Source organism: Mustelus asterias, chromosome 13 (assembly GCF_964213995.1).
Source record: "Mustelus asterias chromosome 13, sMusAst1.hap1.1, whole genome shotgun sequence".
Taxonomy (NCBI): domain Eukaryota; kingdom Metazoa; phylum Chordata; class Chondrichthyes; order Carcharhiniformes; family Triakidae; genus Mustelus; species Mustelus asterias.
In genome coordinates, this window is record NC_135813.1 from 28382445 (window position 1) to 28397228 (window position 14784).

Consider the following 14784-nt stretch of genomic DNA (forward strand, 5'->3'; position numbering starts at 1 on the left):
TAATGGAACTAAAGTAGAAGAAGAAAGCCAAGGTTGTAAACTCACGAATTACTACTGCAGGTCTGCTATATTCATCCTGTTAATAGTAAAGTACTGAACTCAGTAATTGACATAACGGGGAGCCGATTTTACAAGTCACAGAAGCTTTGGCCATTTAATTTGATTTTTTTTTGCAAGCAACTTGTAGCAATATTTGATGCTGAAGTAATTTGAACTCAATATTTCATATCTGGAATATTTAGGAATGAGGGATTGGATAGATCACCAATAGGGATGGGTGAGTGGTGTTTCAATTTGAAATAATCCCTTATTTATTAACTCTTGTCTTAAATATACATTATTGGAAACCAAACGATTGTGTCGGAGACTATACAGACCGAAGGATAATAGCCAGATCAATCCATTTACGAAGAAGATTAGCACTCCGGCAAGTTATTGGGGTTCTGTGTCCGGGCAGCAACCTGGCTATTCTGCAAGCTTTCACTGCCTGTTATTTAGTTTATCACTGAAAAAGGTGATAAAAAATCAGATACCTTTAATGTGAAAGTGTACCTTAAATAAGTCAATAAATTGTAGTGGGAGAAACACCCTTTATCTGTACATTAACCGCTGAATTAATAGTACAATCGAATTGTCCAACCTTGTGCCACAACGCTCAAAGCTGAGTGCTGTACATAAAGGGAGATTAATCGTTGAAAAGAAGCTCTTTGTTTTCTTTCTTTACATAATCTCCCATCAAAAAAAAATTGCAAGTTGCTAGTTCAGACAGTGACCGAGTGAACTTGACACTAGTCATATCACTGGCAGATATTCTTTGCTTTATTCTGCATAATAAAGCCATCAAATGTATCAGGGAGCCTCCAATCAGAATCCTTAATGGCTGCAATTGAATCTTCATGATCCCATCCATCAACAGGGCAAACTATGTACAAGGGTACACTCAACATTCTCAGCCATTAGATTGCTAATAAGTGACTTCTAAGATTTTAAATATTTCCCCGTTGCCAATATGTGGGTTGACCTTGCTTAAGAAGCAGCTTTTGGCCTTCTTCATTGGCATACAATTTCAGTTGGGCAAAAATGGTAAAACTTTACACCAATAAAAATATCGATTTAAATGATATCTACTCGTGTTGCCTCCCCGACATTGCCCAGACTTCAGACCTCTTCTGTTCCACCACATTGACTGTAAACTGCTGTGGATGGCTGTAATCTGAGCTACCTAATCCAGGCATAGACATGACAGCACAGTAAGAGAGCATTCAGCCTATTACTAACTGCTGGAGCGTATTAGATACCATCGTATCTTCTGGCATCCCTTCCTCCAGGCTCAACTGACAAACCTCACCCCCAGTTAGCAGCAGCCAGTCAGCACTTGGTAATGGTAGAAGTACATCAGTCAAACAGCGAACCCGATGTAAAGGAAGTTCAGGCATTACCACAGTCTCAACATAACTGCCCTTTGAAGACAGTGTGGTGTTGAGCTTATCATTGATAAATAGTTTTTAACCTGTATCAATGTTTAGAAATATGAAACTTTCAGAGAAATTGAGTACGGGCACCAACCTGTTAAATTTGAGATATTTATATTTAGCCCAGACAGGTTATAAGTGGCTTATTATCAACACATGTAAGGATTCTCCCTGAGAAGTGTTGAGACCAGAACCAGATCAGCCATGATCTCATTGAATGTCAGTGTAAACTTGAAGGGTCCAATTGCCTGCTCTTGTTCCTAAGTCCTGTGTTCCTCTCCATTAGGTTAGGTTGAAGCAACTCAGACCTTGCACAGTGGTTAGCACTGTTGCCTCACAGCGCCAGGGACCCGGGTTGGATTCCCAGCTTGGGTCACTGTCTGTGTGGAGTCTGCACATTCTCCCCGTGTCTATGTGGGTTTCCTCCGGGTGCTCCGGTTTCCTCCCACAGTCCGAAAGATGTGCTAGTTAGGTGCATTGGCCATGCTAAATTCTCCCTCAGTGTATCCGAACAAGCGCCGGAGTGTGGCGACTAGGGGATTTTCACAGTAACTTCATTGCAGTGTTAATGTAAGCCTACTTGTGACGCTAATAAATGAACGTATACTTGCTGTGGGGCTATAATGAGGTTACTGCATTCCTTGATGAGGGGGAAATATAAAACTGTCCTACTTGCTCCATTATAAACTAGGTTCCGGGCAGCTGATTGCAGAGTGGTAGAAGGTCCAGAGACTGGAAAGACCATTTGAAAGAAGAATATTTACCCAATCTGAATGAATCAGTTACGAATGTAATTATTTTTGTTTTCTAGGATAATGTGCAGTCGTTTACTGACAACCCTGCAAACTTTCCCCGTCCTCCATCTGAGTCCACCAGCCCTGCCTCGTCACAGCAAAAGACAATCAGGGACAAACCGAAACGCAGCTCATCAGAATCGTCGCACTCAGGCCTTTTCTTCATAGCACCTCACAGTCCTTCATTAACCACCACGAACATTGACACTGATGCCACAAGTGACCATTCCTCTATTGCCTCTGCCTCAGTAGCTTCGACAGATGAGTCAGTTTGCCAGGCGCACAGTAAGAACTTGAAAGCGCAAAATGTGAGCAGCGAGGTGGCAGCTCAGCTGTCGCGCGTCAACCAGCATATCATCGGACCCTTTCCCAGAGTTAAGTCTCCAACGCAGCTGCCGTCCAGCGCCCACAAGTCTGCGCCGCCATCTCTCCCTCCTCCACCTCCGTACCTTCCGGCACCCCTTCCTCCCGGCTCAACCGACAAACCTCACCCCCAGTTAGCGGCAGCCAATCAGCACTTTGTAATGGTGGAGGTCCATCAGCCAAACAGCGAACCCGATGTGAACGAAGTTCGGGCGCTCCCACAGTCTCGACGTAAGTGCCCTTTGAAGACAGCGTGGTGTTGAGCTTTTCTCGATTGATAAATAGTTTTTAACCTGTATCAACCTTCAGGAACTTGATGCTTTCAGTCACACCGAATACGGGCTGTTAAATTGAAAATGAACAAAGTGGCTGTCAAGGTCATCTGATAATCTCCGTGGCGACCTTATGAATTCCCAATTGGACTTAAATAAAAATAAAAGCAAATTACTGCGGATGCTGGAATCTGAAACCAAAAGAGTTGGAAAATCTCAGCAGGTCTGGCAGCATCTGTAAGGGGAGAAAAGAGCTGATGTTTTGAGGTGATCCTTTGTCAAAGCTCAAAGGCATAGAGTGTGGGAGATATTTATACTGCAGGGTGAGGGAATGAAAGATGGGTCATAGCCACGGAAACCAGGGGGAAAGATTGCTAATGGCAGTCCACAGAGAGAATAAAGGGTGTGAATGGTCAAACGGCAGAGAGGCTGTAAACTGTGACAGATGAAGCTATTGGGGGAGGGGGGAAGATGGGACAGAGGTAGAATGTAGAAAAGGGGAAGCAGGGGAGAAAAGGTAAGGGAAGAGGGAAAGAGTGGGGGGGGGGAAAGAAAAATGAGATGCTTAGCATAGACTGGGTGATCGTTTTGCTGAGCACCTTCAGTCTGTGCGAAATCAGGACCCTGACCTTCCGGTTGACCTTCCGGTTGCCATTTTAACACACGATCCTGCTCTCATGCCCACATGTCTGCCCTTGGCCTGCTGCAATGTTCCAGTGAAGCTCAACGCAAACTGGGGGAACAACATCTCATCTTCCAGCTAGGCACATTACAACCTTCCGGTCTCAACATCAAATTCAACAACTTCAGATGATTAGCTCTACCCCACCTCGACCCCTTTATTTTCATTCAATTTTATTTAATTTTTTGCTGTTCTTTATCTTTTATTTCTTTATTGTCTTTCTTCATTTTTCTTCCCCCTCGACTTTTCCCCCTACTTCATCTCCCTTCCCTTACCTTTTCTGACCCCCCCGCTTCCCCTTTTCTACATTCTACCTCTGTCCCATCTCCCCCCCACGCAACATCTTCATCTATCATAGTTTACAACTTCTCTGCCGTTTGGCCATTCACACCCTTTATTCTCTCTGTGGACAGCCATAAGCAGCTTTTCTCCTGGTTTCTGTGGCTATGACTCATCTTTCATTCCCTCACCTTGCAGTATAAATATCTCCCACTTTCTCTGCCTTTTAGCTTTGACAAAGTATCACCTGGACCCGAAACGTCAGCTCTTTTCTCTCATTACACTTGCTGCCAGACTTGCTGAGATTTTCCAGCGTTTTCCCTTTTGGTCCCAATTGGATTTCTCTGCCACTCCTTAAATGTCAGAAGCTATATTGGACCATCTGTGAGTTTGTATTGAGTTAGGCTCATGATCCCCCTGAACTGAGGGATTTTATTTTTCCAGTGAAAACCGCGATTAATGATCTTCTTACATCTGTCTCTCACAAATGCAGTTTTCTATCTCAGCGCGTGAAAAGTTTCAAGCAAGACCAGACACTTCTTCTGTTTTAAGTAAAATTGACAATGAAATTTTGAATATATTTCAACTTACATCACAAGCACATGAAATTGACAAAATGGGCAACATGGTGGCAACAGTGGTTAGCACTGCTGCCTCACAGCTCCAGGGACCTGGGTTCAATTCCCAGCTTGGGTCGCTGTCTGTGTGGAGTTTGCACATTCTCCCCGTGTCTGCGTGGGTTTCCTCCAGGTGCTCCGGTTTTCTCCCACAGTCCAAAGATGTGCGGGTTAGGTGCATTGGCCATGCTAAAATTGCCCCTTAGTGTCCTGGGATGCGTAGGTTGGAGGGATTAGCCAGGTAAATATGTGGGGTTATGAGGATAAGGCCTGGGTGGGATTGTTGTCAGTGCAGACTCGATGGGCCGAATGGCCTCCTTCTGCACTGTAGGGATTCTATGATTCTAAAAAGTACCAGCTTGTCTGTCAATAGAAAATGCTGGAAAATCTCAGCAAGTCCGACAGCATCTGTGGAGAGAGAATAGAACCAACATTTCAAGTCTGGATGACCCTTCATTGGCTCTATTCTCTCTCCACAGATGCTGTCAGACCTGCTGAGATTTTCCAGCATTTTCTGTTTTTGTTTCAGATTCCAGCATCCGTGGTATTTTGCCTTTAGCTTGTCTATCAAGCCTGCCTCACACCAGGATGATCACCTTGAGCCTGTCTGACTGGTTGAGGCTCTTTAACAACAACTTGTATTCAGTTAGTGGCTTTAACATTATAAAATGTGCCTGGGGGTGCTTTGCAGGAGAGTTATAAAGCAGCGTTTAATTCTGAGGTGCATCATATATTAGAGCAGGTGACCAAACGCTTGATGAAAGAGGTAGGTTTATGGAGTGTTTTAATGGAGGAAAGAGATGTGGAGAGGTTTGAGGAGGGAATTGCAGAGTTTAAAGCCTGTGCAACTGAAGACAGAGTCACCAATGATGGCGTGAATAAAATTGGGGATACTCAGAGGCCAGAAATAAATGAGCACAGACATCTTGGAGGGTAGTGGGCTGGAATGGATTACAAACTGCTCCCTAAGTTTGTAATCCAACCTAGAGGTTGAATAGGCTTGGGTTGTTTTCATTGGTAGTCATGATGTGGACTTGTTTTAGTTGGAGCAGAGGAGACTGAGGCGCGACCTGATTGAGGTGTTCAAGATTATGAGGGACATGGATAGGGTGGATAGGGAGCAGCTCTTCCCCTTAGTTGAATAGTCAGTTACGAGGGGACACAAGTTGAAAGTGATGGGTAGGAGGTTTAGGGGGCTTTGAGGAAAAACCTTTTTACTCGGAGGGTGGTCATGGTCTGGAATGCGCTGCCTGGGAGGGTGGTGGAGGCGAGATGCCTCACATCCTTTAATAAGTAGCTGGATGAATACTTGGCATGCCATAACATTCAAGGCTATGGGCCAAGTGCTGGTAAGTGGGATTAGGTGGGCAGGTCAGGGCATTTCATGCATCGGTGCAAACTCAATGGGCCGAAGGGCCTCTTCTGCACTGTAGTATTCTGTGATTCTGTGAAGGCCATGGAGGAAATTGGAAACCAGAAGGAGAATTTTAAAATTAATTGGGAGCCAACATATGTAAGATTCTGATCATTCTGATAATTTTTAGAATCTATGATATCTATGCCTTTTATGCTGTGACCACAGTTTAAATTAAATGGTTCAGTTTGAATTTCTGCTGGTTGGAATTCTTCGCAGGTGGGCTGTTATTTGTGAGATTGTTCAGCAAACACCAGAGTGATGGGTGAAAGGGACTTGGTGTGAGTAAGGACCCAGGCAGCAGAGCTTTTGGATGATCTCAAGGTTGCTGTATGTTGATCTGGAACACATAGTCAAATCTGGAGGTAACAAAGGCATGGATGTGGGTTTCAGCAGCAGACGAGCAGAAGCAAAGGCAAATCTGGCGATATTGGAGTTGGAAATGGGCAGTCTGAGTGATGGCATGAATGTATGGTCAGAAATCTCCCTCAGGGTCAAATACGGCATGAAGGTTTTGCAGGATCTGGTTCAGTCTCAGAGAATTGCCTGAGGGAGGGATGTTATCAGTGACTAGGGAAGGGAGATTGTGACCAGGAACCAAAGACAGTGGCCCCCAGTGTTCCCAATACTGAAATGGAAGAAATCTCTGGCTCATCCAATACTGGATGTCAGACAAGTATTCTATCATTTAGTGATAAAAGGGGCAGGAGTGGGAGCGGTGCTGATGCGATAGAGTTAGGAATCATTTGTAGCGCTGCTCTGGACCTTTTCCGCTCATCATGGAGCAGGTGGGGGTACCAAAACTGAGCACGGTATTCCACACACAGCCTGATCAATTCCTGTATAGTACCAAAATGCTGTCTTTTGATTTATACTGAATGGTTCCATTAGTACAACACAAGGCCCGATTAATTGCAGTTACATTAGTTTTCTACAGTGATCATAGTGAGATGAAACAGGAGGTTGAGAGAGATTTAAGGGGACTAGGGCAGTGCAAAATATAATTTCACTAATGGCTAGCCAATTCAAAGATTGCCCAATTTGCTTCTCTGCATAAAAATCATTCAAAGGTCAATGCGGTACAGGAAAGGAGCACATAGAATAGTCATCTGTAGATAGACCAATCGTATTGATGTTTGTAAGTCAATGTGTTGTTCAAAACTTTGAATCGTGTGACTAGGGATTGAGCAGAATCTATTTTCTATCAATAACAGAAATTATGCCACTGTTCCCACCAGCTGCAGCCCTCTCCCAGTTATCTGACAGTGGGCAAACTCTCAGCGAAGACAGTGGGGTTGATGTTGCTGAAGTGGGTGGCAACAGCAAAGACAGCAGTCCCGTTCCTGCAAAGGGCAAGGTCAGCAAGGACTTGCCTGGGAATGAAGCCAAAGCAGAGGCTGTTTCAAAACCAGTAAGTAAGCTTATCCTGCATTTTCTGTTTTTATCTAAGTAAGCTTTCGATGCTTAACTGTTCCTGAATGGAAGGTTTTTAAAAAATCATTCACTGGATGTGGGTGTTGCTGGCTAGGCCAACAGCTATTGTCAATCCCGAGTGGCCCTTGAGAAGCTGGTGATGAGCTGCCTGCTTGAACTGCTGCAGTCCATGCCGTGTAGGTACGCCCACAGTGCTGTTTGGGAGGGAGTTCCAGGATTGTGTCCCAGGGACAGTGAAGGAACGGTGATACATTGCTCAGAGAGGATGGTGAGTGACTTGGGGGGGAACCTCCAGGTGATGGTGTTCCCAGGTATCTGTTGCCCTTGTCCTTCTAGAAGGTAGAGGTCATGTGTTTGGATGGTGCTGCCAAAGGCATCTTGGTGAGTTCATCATTTTAATTAAAACAATTAATACAGAAGAATGAGCAATAAACATTGGTGTATTTGCATTTGTGTGACATCTCATACTGTAATGTCTCATAGTCCTTAAATACAAACAGAGAAGAGTCATCCCTACAGTGAAGAATCCCTACACTGCAGAAGGAGGCCATTTGACCCCCTTGAGTCTGCACCAACAACAATCCCATCCAGGCCCTATCTCCATAACCCCATGTAATTACCCTGCTGATCTCCCTGACACTAATGGTCAATTTACCATGGCCAATCAACCTAATCTGCACATAATTGGACTGTGGGAGGAAACCGGAGCACCCAGAGAAAACCCACGCAGACATGGGGAGAACATGCAGACTCCGCACAAACAGCGACCCAAGCCGGGAATCGCACCCGGGTCCTTGACGCTCTATAAATTTAACATCGTACATTCTGATATTATGATGTAGGACGTCCAAACATTTAACACATCCATTCTTTTATATTAAATGTGTTAATGGCTATGCTAAAATTGCAGAGAATAATTTTCGGAATCATGCATTAAGTGTTCATATGGTTAGGAGGTGATTTCAGAGACACAATTTTGTGAGACTGGTGCATTATAAATACGGCACTTGCAAAATAGCAAGGTAGGCAAGCAACTGTTCTGTTTCTAGCTTCAGAAAGGTCGAAAAAGTTTTGCCTGTGATGTTACTTGTGTCACTGAGGACGTGTCTATTTATTTATTTGACCCTGGTGCATTTGGAGCAGCCATAGCGTCCATTAGCTGATTCCCTGAAGTAACAGTAAATGGCTTCCACTGCTCACATTGATTTTTTCCCCTTTTTTCTTTAAGACACATCTTTTCTTTTAATAGTCAGCATTATTGTATTGCCTGGGAGGTTCTAAAATTAAAACTGCCTTGCTCCATTATTTCAAAATAATCTAACATGATAGAGAAGGAGAGTCATAATAAAAGGCAATAATTCATTCCTCAATAGATCAGGGAGTTCATCCTGTGAGTAGGTTAACCATCGAGATCAAGAAAGCCCTTGATTTGGTCACCGCTCTGTAATGAATTAGCTAATCTTAGCTAGGTTGTCTCAATGTCCTTGGTTTAAGGAATGGACCGTTGGCCCAAGTTCCTGCCCCTCATCACAATCCAAGGACTCGTGTGGTAAATGTGTGCATTTAGATGTTGGTTGTCCTTGGCTGCAATGCTTTGCCACCCCAACCTTCCTGAGGTTGGTTAACTTGACACTTCCTATCAAAGCTCATACATGAATTTTAGACACCTGGTAAAATGGGAAAGAGCATGTAGTTCCCTTAGAACAGGATCCTTGCAACGCTTTCAGAAGGAGCAGGGAGAAATTTCACATCATTACAAAATTATTTAGCACAGAAGGAGGAGGCCATTTGGCCCATCTCTCTGGTTGAGTTCTTCACCGAGTGCCATTCTCCCACCTTCTCTCTCAATCTTCTTCTTTTCAAATAATCACCGAACTTCTTCATGAATGCCTCGATTGAACCTGCCTCCACCACACTCTCAGGCAGTGCACTCCAGATCCTAACCGCCCACTGTGTGAAAGAGTTTTTGTTTTTCCTCATACCTCATTTTTGCAGTGAGAAATAAACTTTTTCCAAAAGGAAACATTTCTCTAGAGTCCATACAAAGCGCAACCATAGAACCATAGAACCATAGAAAATTACAGCTCAGAAACAGGCCTTTTGGCCCTTCCTGTCTGTGCCGAACCATTTTTTGCCTAGTCCCACTGACTTGCACTTGGACCATATCCCTCCACACCCCTCTCATCCATGAACCCGTCCAAGTTTTTCTTAAATGTTAAAAGTGACCCCACATTTACCACTTTATCCGGCAGCTCATTCCACACTCCCACCACTCTCTGCGTGAAGAAGCCCCCCTAATATTCCCTTTAAACTTTTTCCTTTCACCCTTAACCCATGCCCTCTGGTTTTTTTCTCCCCTAGCCTCAGTGGAAAAAGCCTGCTTGCATTCACTCTATCTATACCCATCAAAATCTTAACACCTCTATCAAATCTCCCCTCAATCTTCTACGCTCCAGGGAATAAAGTCCCAACCTATTCAACCTCTCTCTGTAACTCAGCTTCTCAAGTCCCGGCAACATCCTTGTGAACCTTCTCTGCACTCTTTCAACTTTATTTACATCCTTCCTGTAACTAGGTGACCAAAACTGTACACAATACTCCAAATTCGGCCTCACCAATGCCTTATATAACCTTACCATAACACTCCAACTTTTATACTCGATACTCCGATTTATAAAGGCCAATGTACCAAAGGCACTCTTTACGACCCTATCCACCTGTGACGTCACTTTTAGGGAATTCTGTACCTGTATTCCCAGATCCCTCTGTTCAACTGCACTCTTCAGAGTCCTACCATTTACCCTGTACGTTCTACTTTGGTTTGTCCTTCCAATGTGCAATATCTCACACTTGTCTGCGTTAAATTCCATTTGCCATTTTAAACCAGATATAATAAATATGTACAAATGTACCACACTACAGAAACCAACGTTGGACAGATGAATTCCATGTTTCTTCAGAATTTTGAACACTCTGGGACAAATTGTAAGCCTTGACCAGTCTCCAACACATCCGTTTACAATCTTATCGTAGAATTCCTACAGTGCAGAAGGAAACCATTTGGCCCATCGAGTCTGCTTTGACTCGCCAACAGAGTATCTTACCCAGGCCTTCTTCCCCACCCTTTTCCCATGACCTCACACATTTCCCATGGTTAATCCATCTAACTTACACATCTTGGGACTCTGAAGGGCAATTTAGCATAGCCAATCCACTTAACCTGCACATCTTTGGACTATGGGAGGAAACCGGAGCACCCTGAGGAAACCCACAGGGACACGGGGAGAACGTGCAAACTCCACACAGGCTGGAATTGAACCCGGGCCCCTGGCATTGTGAGGCAGCAGTGCTAACTTCCGTACCACTGTGCCACCCAGTAAAGGATTTTAAAGGAGGCAGGTTGGTGAGTGAGCAAATAACCTGCTCTCACCTTGTAGGATCATTGCGAACGTACTTTAATGACGCTATATGATTCCAATCCATGAGGAATACTACTCTTAGTGCCAGCTTTCCCTGGGCCTCAGGAAAGGGATGTGAGAAGGCCGGATCCATCCCATAAATGCCTTTCCAGCAGCACAGGTGGGTCAGGGGGAGCAGGAGTTTATTTTGGGGTGAACACCATCAACTGCTTTTCTCCCTCGGTAAATGGATGCTGGTTCCCCCACCCCCTTCCCCCACCCCCAGCTCACATCCCTTCAATGTATAATCTGCTACTCCCTCTGTAAACTACAATTCCCTCGGATCGCTCCCAAATTCTGACCCAAACCCTAGTGTTTTAAAAAGGAATGACCAGCTGATATTATTTGGCAAATATAGTAATATCTTTGCATGGAATATTTGGCATCTTTCAATATCACCCTTCAGATGTCCATCTTCCCAGTGTAATTGAAACATATGCCTCTGTAAGCACATGGAACAGCCACTAATGGAATACAAAATATTCGTGCTGAAGGGGGAACTTCCATTTTGCATCCGTCACCAACTGACATAGCAGCACGGTGGCACAGTGGTTAGCACTGCTGCCTCACAGCACCAGGGACCCGGGTTCGAATCCCAGCTGGGGGTCACTGTCTCTGCGGAGTCTGCATGTTCTCCCCGTGTCTGTGTGGGTTTCCTCCAGGTGCTCCGGTTTCCTCCCACAGTCTGAAAGACATTCTGGTTAGGTGCATTGACCATGCTAAATTCTCCCTCAGTGTACCTGAACAGGCACCAGAGTGTGACGACTAGGGTATTTTCACAGTAACTTCATTGCAGTGTTAATGTAAGCCTACTTGTGACACTGATAAACTTTAAAGAAGCTGCCTGTTCATAAATCTGGTCTTGTTTCAAGCGAGTTCTCGTAATGCATCTTCAAGTCATCGCTGCCATGCCTGTGCTGTTCAATTGTTCTTTTGTTCTGTGTTTGATTATGAGCCTGCTAACTGATCTCTGCTCACTGTGCTTGATTAGTCAAGCTTGGGTATGGAATTGAGAGCAAGGTAAACAGACATTTCAGGAGTTGAGCGATAAGCATGCGCGCAGACATTTGTGATTGCAGAGATATTTTAATACTTTTGCAAATAAACTTGCTGCCCACTCAGAAACTAATGTCATCTCTATATTGCTGTGAGATATATAAAATACACAACAGTATCCCATGGATACGCTGCTCTTTCTCTGATGAACGACCTTTCACTGTCGAGATTTGGCTTTCAGAGAGTTTTCCACAGAACTACAGTTCACTCACTGACCCACAGAGTGGAAATGTGTTCCTTTGAAATGACTCCCAATGACAGGTCAACCTTCCCCAAACATTTGACGACTGAGGAGAGGGAGGATGTTGACTAGAACTGGACCTTTCGTAAATTCATTTTATCGTGTCAGCTTCAGAATCCAATAAAGGAGCACAGGAATGTTTAAAACAATTGTATTGCTCCATATTCTTTTGAGGATGCTTTATGCCAAATCCTGTTCCCTGTCTGAATAGGAGGATAAATACTGTTCCCTGGCATTCTCAATCTGGGTGCTAAAGTTAAATGAGAGCAACGAGGGACAATGCGCAGAATTTTCCAATTGTTTGTTCTAAGTGTTGGACCAGCTGAGGAAAGTCCCACGCTGCTATTCTGGCGGGGCGGGCTCCAACATTACCAGCAACATTGGTTTTCCAGCAATTGGGGTGTCCTTTAAAAAGGGTGCCCGATCTCCAGGGAAAAAAAAATAAAGAACCACCCCACCCTCCATGTGCACATGGGGATTCCCCATGGGAAACACCCCACCCCACATACATTGGGCCCCCGCATATACATGGCCCTGCCATGGAGTTGCTCTGGTGAACCCCCCCGGCACTGCCCCAGGGGAACAGTGCAAAGGTGCTGAGGCAATGCCAGGGTACCGGAGGGGGGCAGTGGCAGGGCATTGTCAGGGTGCTGCCCCAGACATGTTCTGCCACCCCTGGGGCTGCACTTACCTCTCCCCCTCCCACCCCCCTCAGGTTCTCATCGCCTGGTTCAGTTTTTAAAACCTCTTGTAAACCTCACCAACATGACCTCACACCAGCGAGAGGGGAGATCCGCGATGAACGCGGGTAAAAAAAATCTCTGCAAGTATGTATCTGAACGCTCAAGTCAATAGAGTGTCTTTTAATGTTGGAGTATGAAGCACACAGTCCCGGATAGATCATGGCGGCAGAGTGGTTAGCACTGCTGCCCCACAGTGCCAGGATCCCAGGTTCAATTCCGGCCTCGGGTCACTGTCTGTGTGGAGTTTGCACGTTCTCCCTGTATCTGCGTGGGTTTCCTCCGGGTGCTCCGGTTTCCTCCAACGGTCCAAAGTTGTGCGGATCCGGTTGATTGGCCATGCTAAATTGACCCTAATGTCAGGGGGATTAGCAGGGTAAATGCGTGGGGTTGCGGGAATAGAGCCTGGGTGGGATTGTGGTTGGTACAGACTCGATGGGCCGAATGGCCTCCTTCTATACTGTAGGGATTCTATGAAGCTTCAATGAAGTGTGAAGAATCTAAATCTGAGCAATCTACTAAATTCCAGTTTTTCCTTTGGATTCGTTCATGGGACATGGGCATCTCTGGCTGGGCAGTATTTATTGCCCCTCCCTCGTTGCCCTTAGAGGGCAGTTGAGAGTCAACCACATTGCCTTGGCACTGGAGTCACATGTAGGCCAGTCCAGGTAAGGACAGCAGATTTCCTTCCTTAAAGGACATTGGTGAACCAGATGGTTTTTTCGGACAATCAACAATGGCTTCATGGTCATCGGTAGATTCTTAATTCCAGACACTTTTTATTGAATTAAAATTTCACTATCTGCCGTGGCGGGATTCAAACCCAGGTCCCCAGAACATTAGCTGAGTTTCTGGATTAATAGTCCAGCGATAATATCACTAGGCCATCACCTCCTGTAACATAAGAACTAGGAGCAGGACTAGGCCATCTGGCCCCTCGAGCCCACTCCACCATTCAATAAGATCATGGCTGATCTTTTTGTGGACTCAGCTCCACTCACCCGCCCGCTCACCATAACCCTTAATTCTATCCTTGCCTTAAAAACATTCAATGAGGTAGCCTCAACTGCTTCACTGGACAGGGAATTGCACAGATTCACAACCCTCTGTGTGAAGAAGTTCCTCCTCAACTCAGTCTTAAATCTGCTCCCCCTTATTTTGAGGCTATGCCCCCCCTAGTTCTAGTTTCACCTGCCAGTGGAAACAATTTCTCTGCTTCTATCTTATCTATTCCCTTCATAATCTTATATGTTTCTATAAGATCTCCCCTCATTCTTCTGAATTCTAATGAGTATAGCCCCAGTCTACTCAGCCTCTCCTCATAAGCCAACCCTCTCAACTCCGGAATCAACCTAGTGAATCTCCTCTGCACCCCCTCCAGTGCCAGTATATCCTTTCCCAAGCAAGGAGACCAAAACTGTACACAGTACTCCAGGTGTGGCCTCACCAGCACCTTATACAGCTGCAACATAATCTCGCTGTTTTTAAACTCCATCCCTCTAGCAATGAAGGACAAAATTCCATTTGCCTTCTTAATTACCTGCTGCACCTACAAACCAACTTTTTGTGATTCATGCACAAGGACACCCAGGTCCCTCTGCACAGTAGCATGCTGCAATTTTTTACCATTTAAATAATAGCCCATTTTGCCATTATTCCTACCAAAGTGGATGATCTCACATTTACCAACATTGTACTTCATTTGCCAGAACATTGCCCATTCACTTAAACTATCTATATCCCTTTGCAGACTTTCAGTGTCCTCTGCACACTTTGCTCTGCCACTCATCTTAGTGTCATCTCTGAATTTTGACACATTACACTTGTTCCCCAACTCCAAATCATCTTTGTAAATTGTAAACAATTGCGGTCCCAACACTGATCCCTGAGGCACACCACTAGTCACTGATTGCCAACCAGAAAAACACCCATTTACCCCCACTCTTTGCTTTCTGTTAGTTA

The 14784-nt window shown here is 44.9% G+C and overlaps 1 protein-coding gene across 1 annotated transcript in view; it reads left to right on the top strand.

Annotated features, from left to right (window-relative positions):
- whrna (whirlin a) overlaps window positions 1-14784 on the top strand; it is a 259282-nt gene that overhangs the window by 232109 nt on the left and 12389 nt on the right. The window contains exons 10-11 of the mRNA XM_078227565.1: window positions 2284-2860; window positions 7132-7304. Coding sequence (XP_078083691.1) covers window positions 2284-2860; window positions 7132-7304 — 750 coding nt within the window. The remainder of the gene's footprint in view (window positions 1-2283; window positions 2861-7131; window positions 7305-14784) is intronic.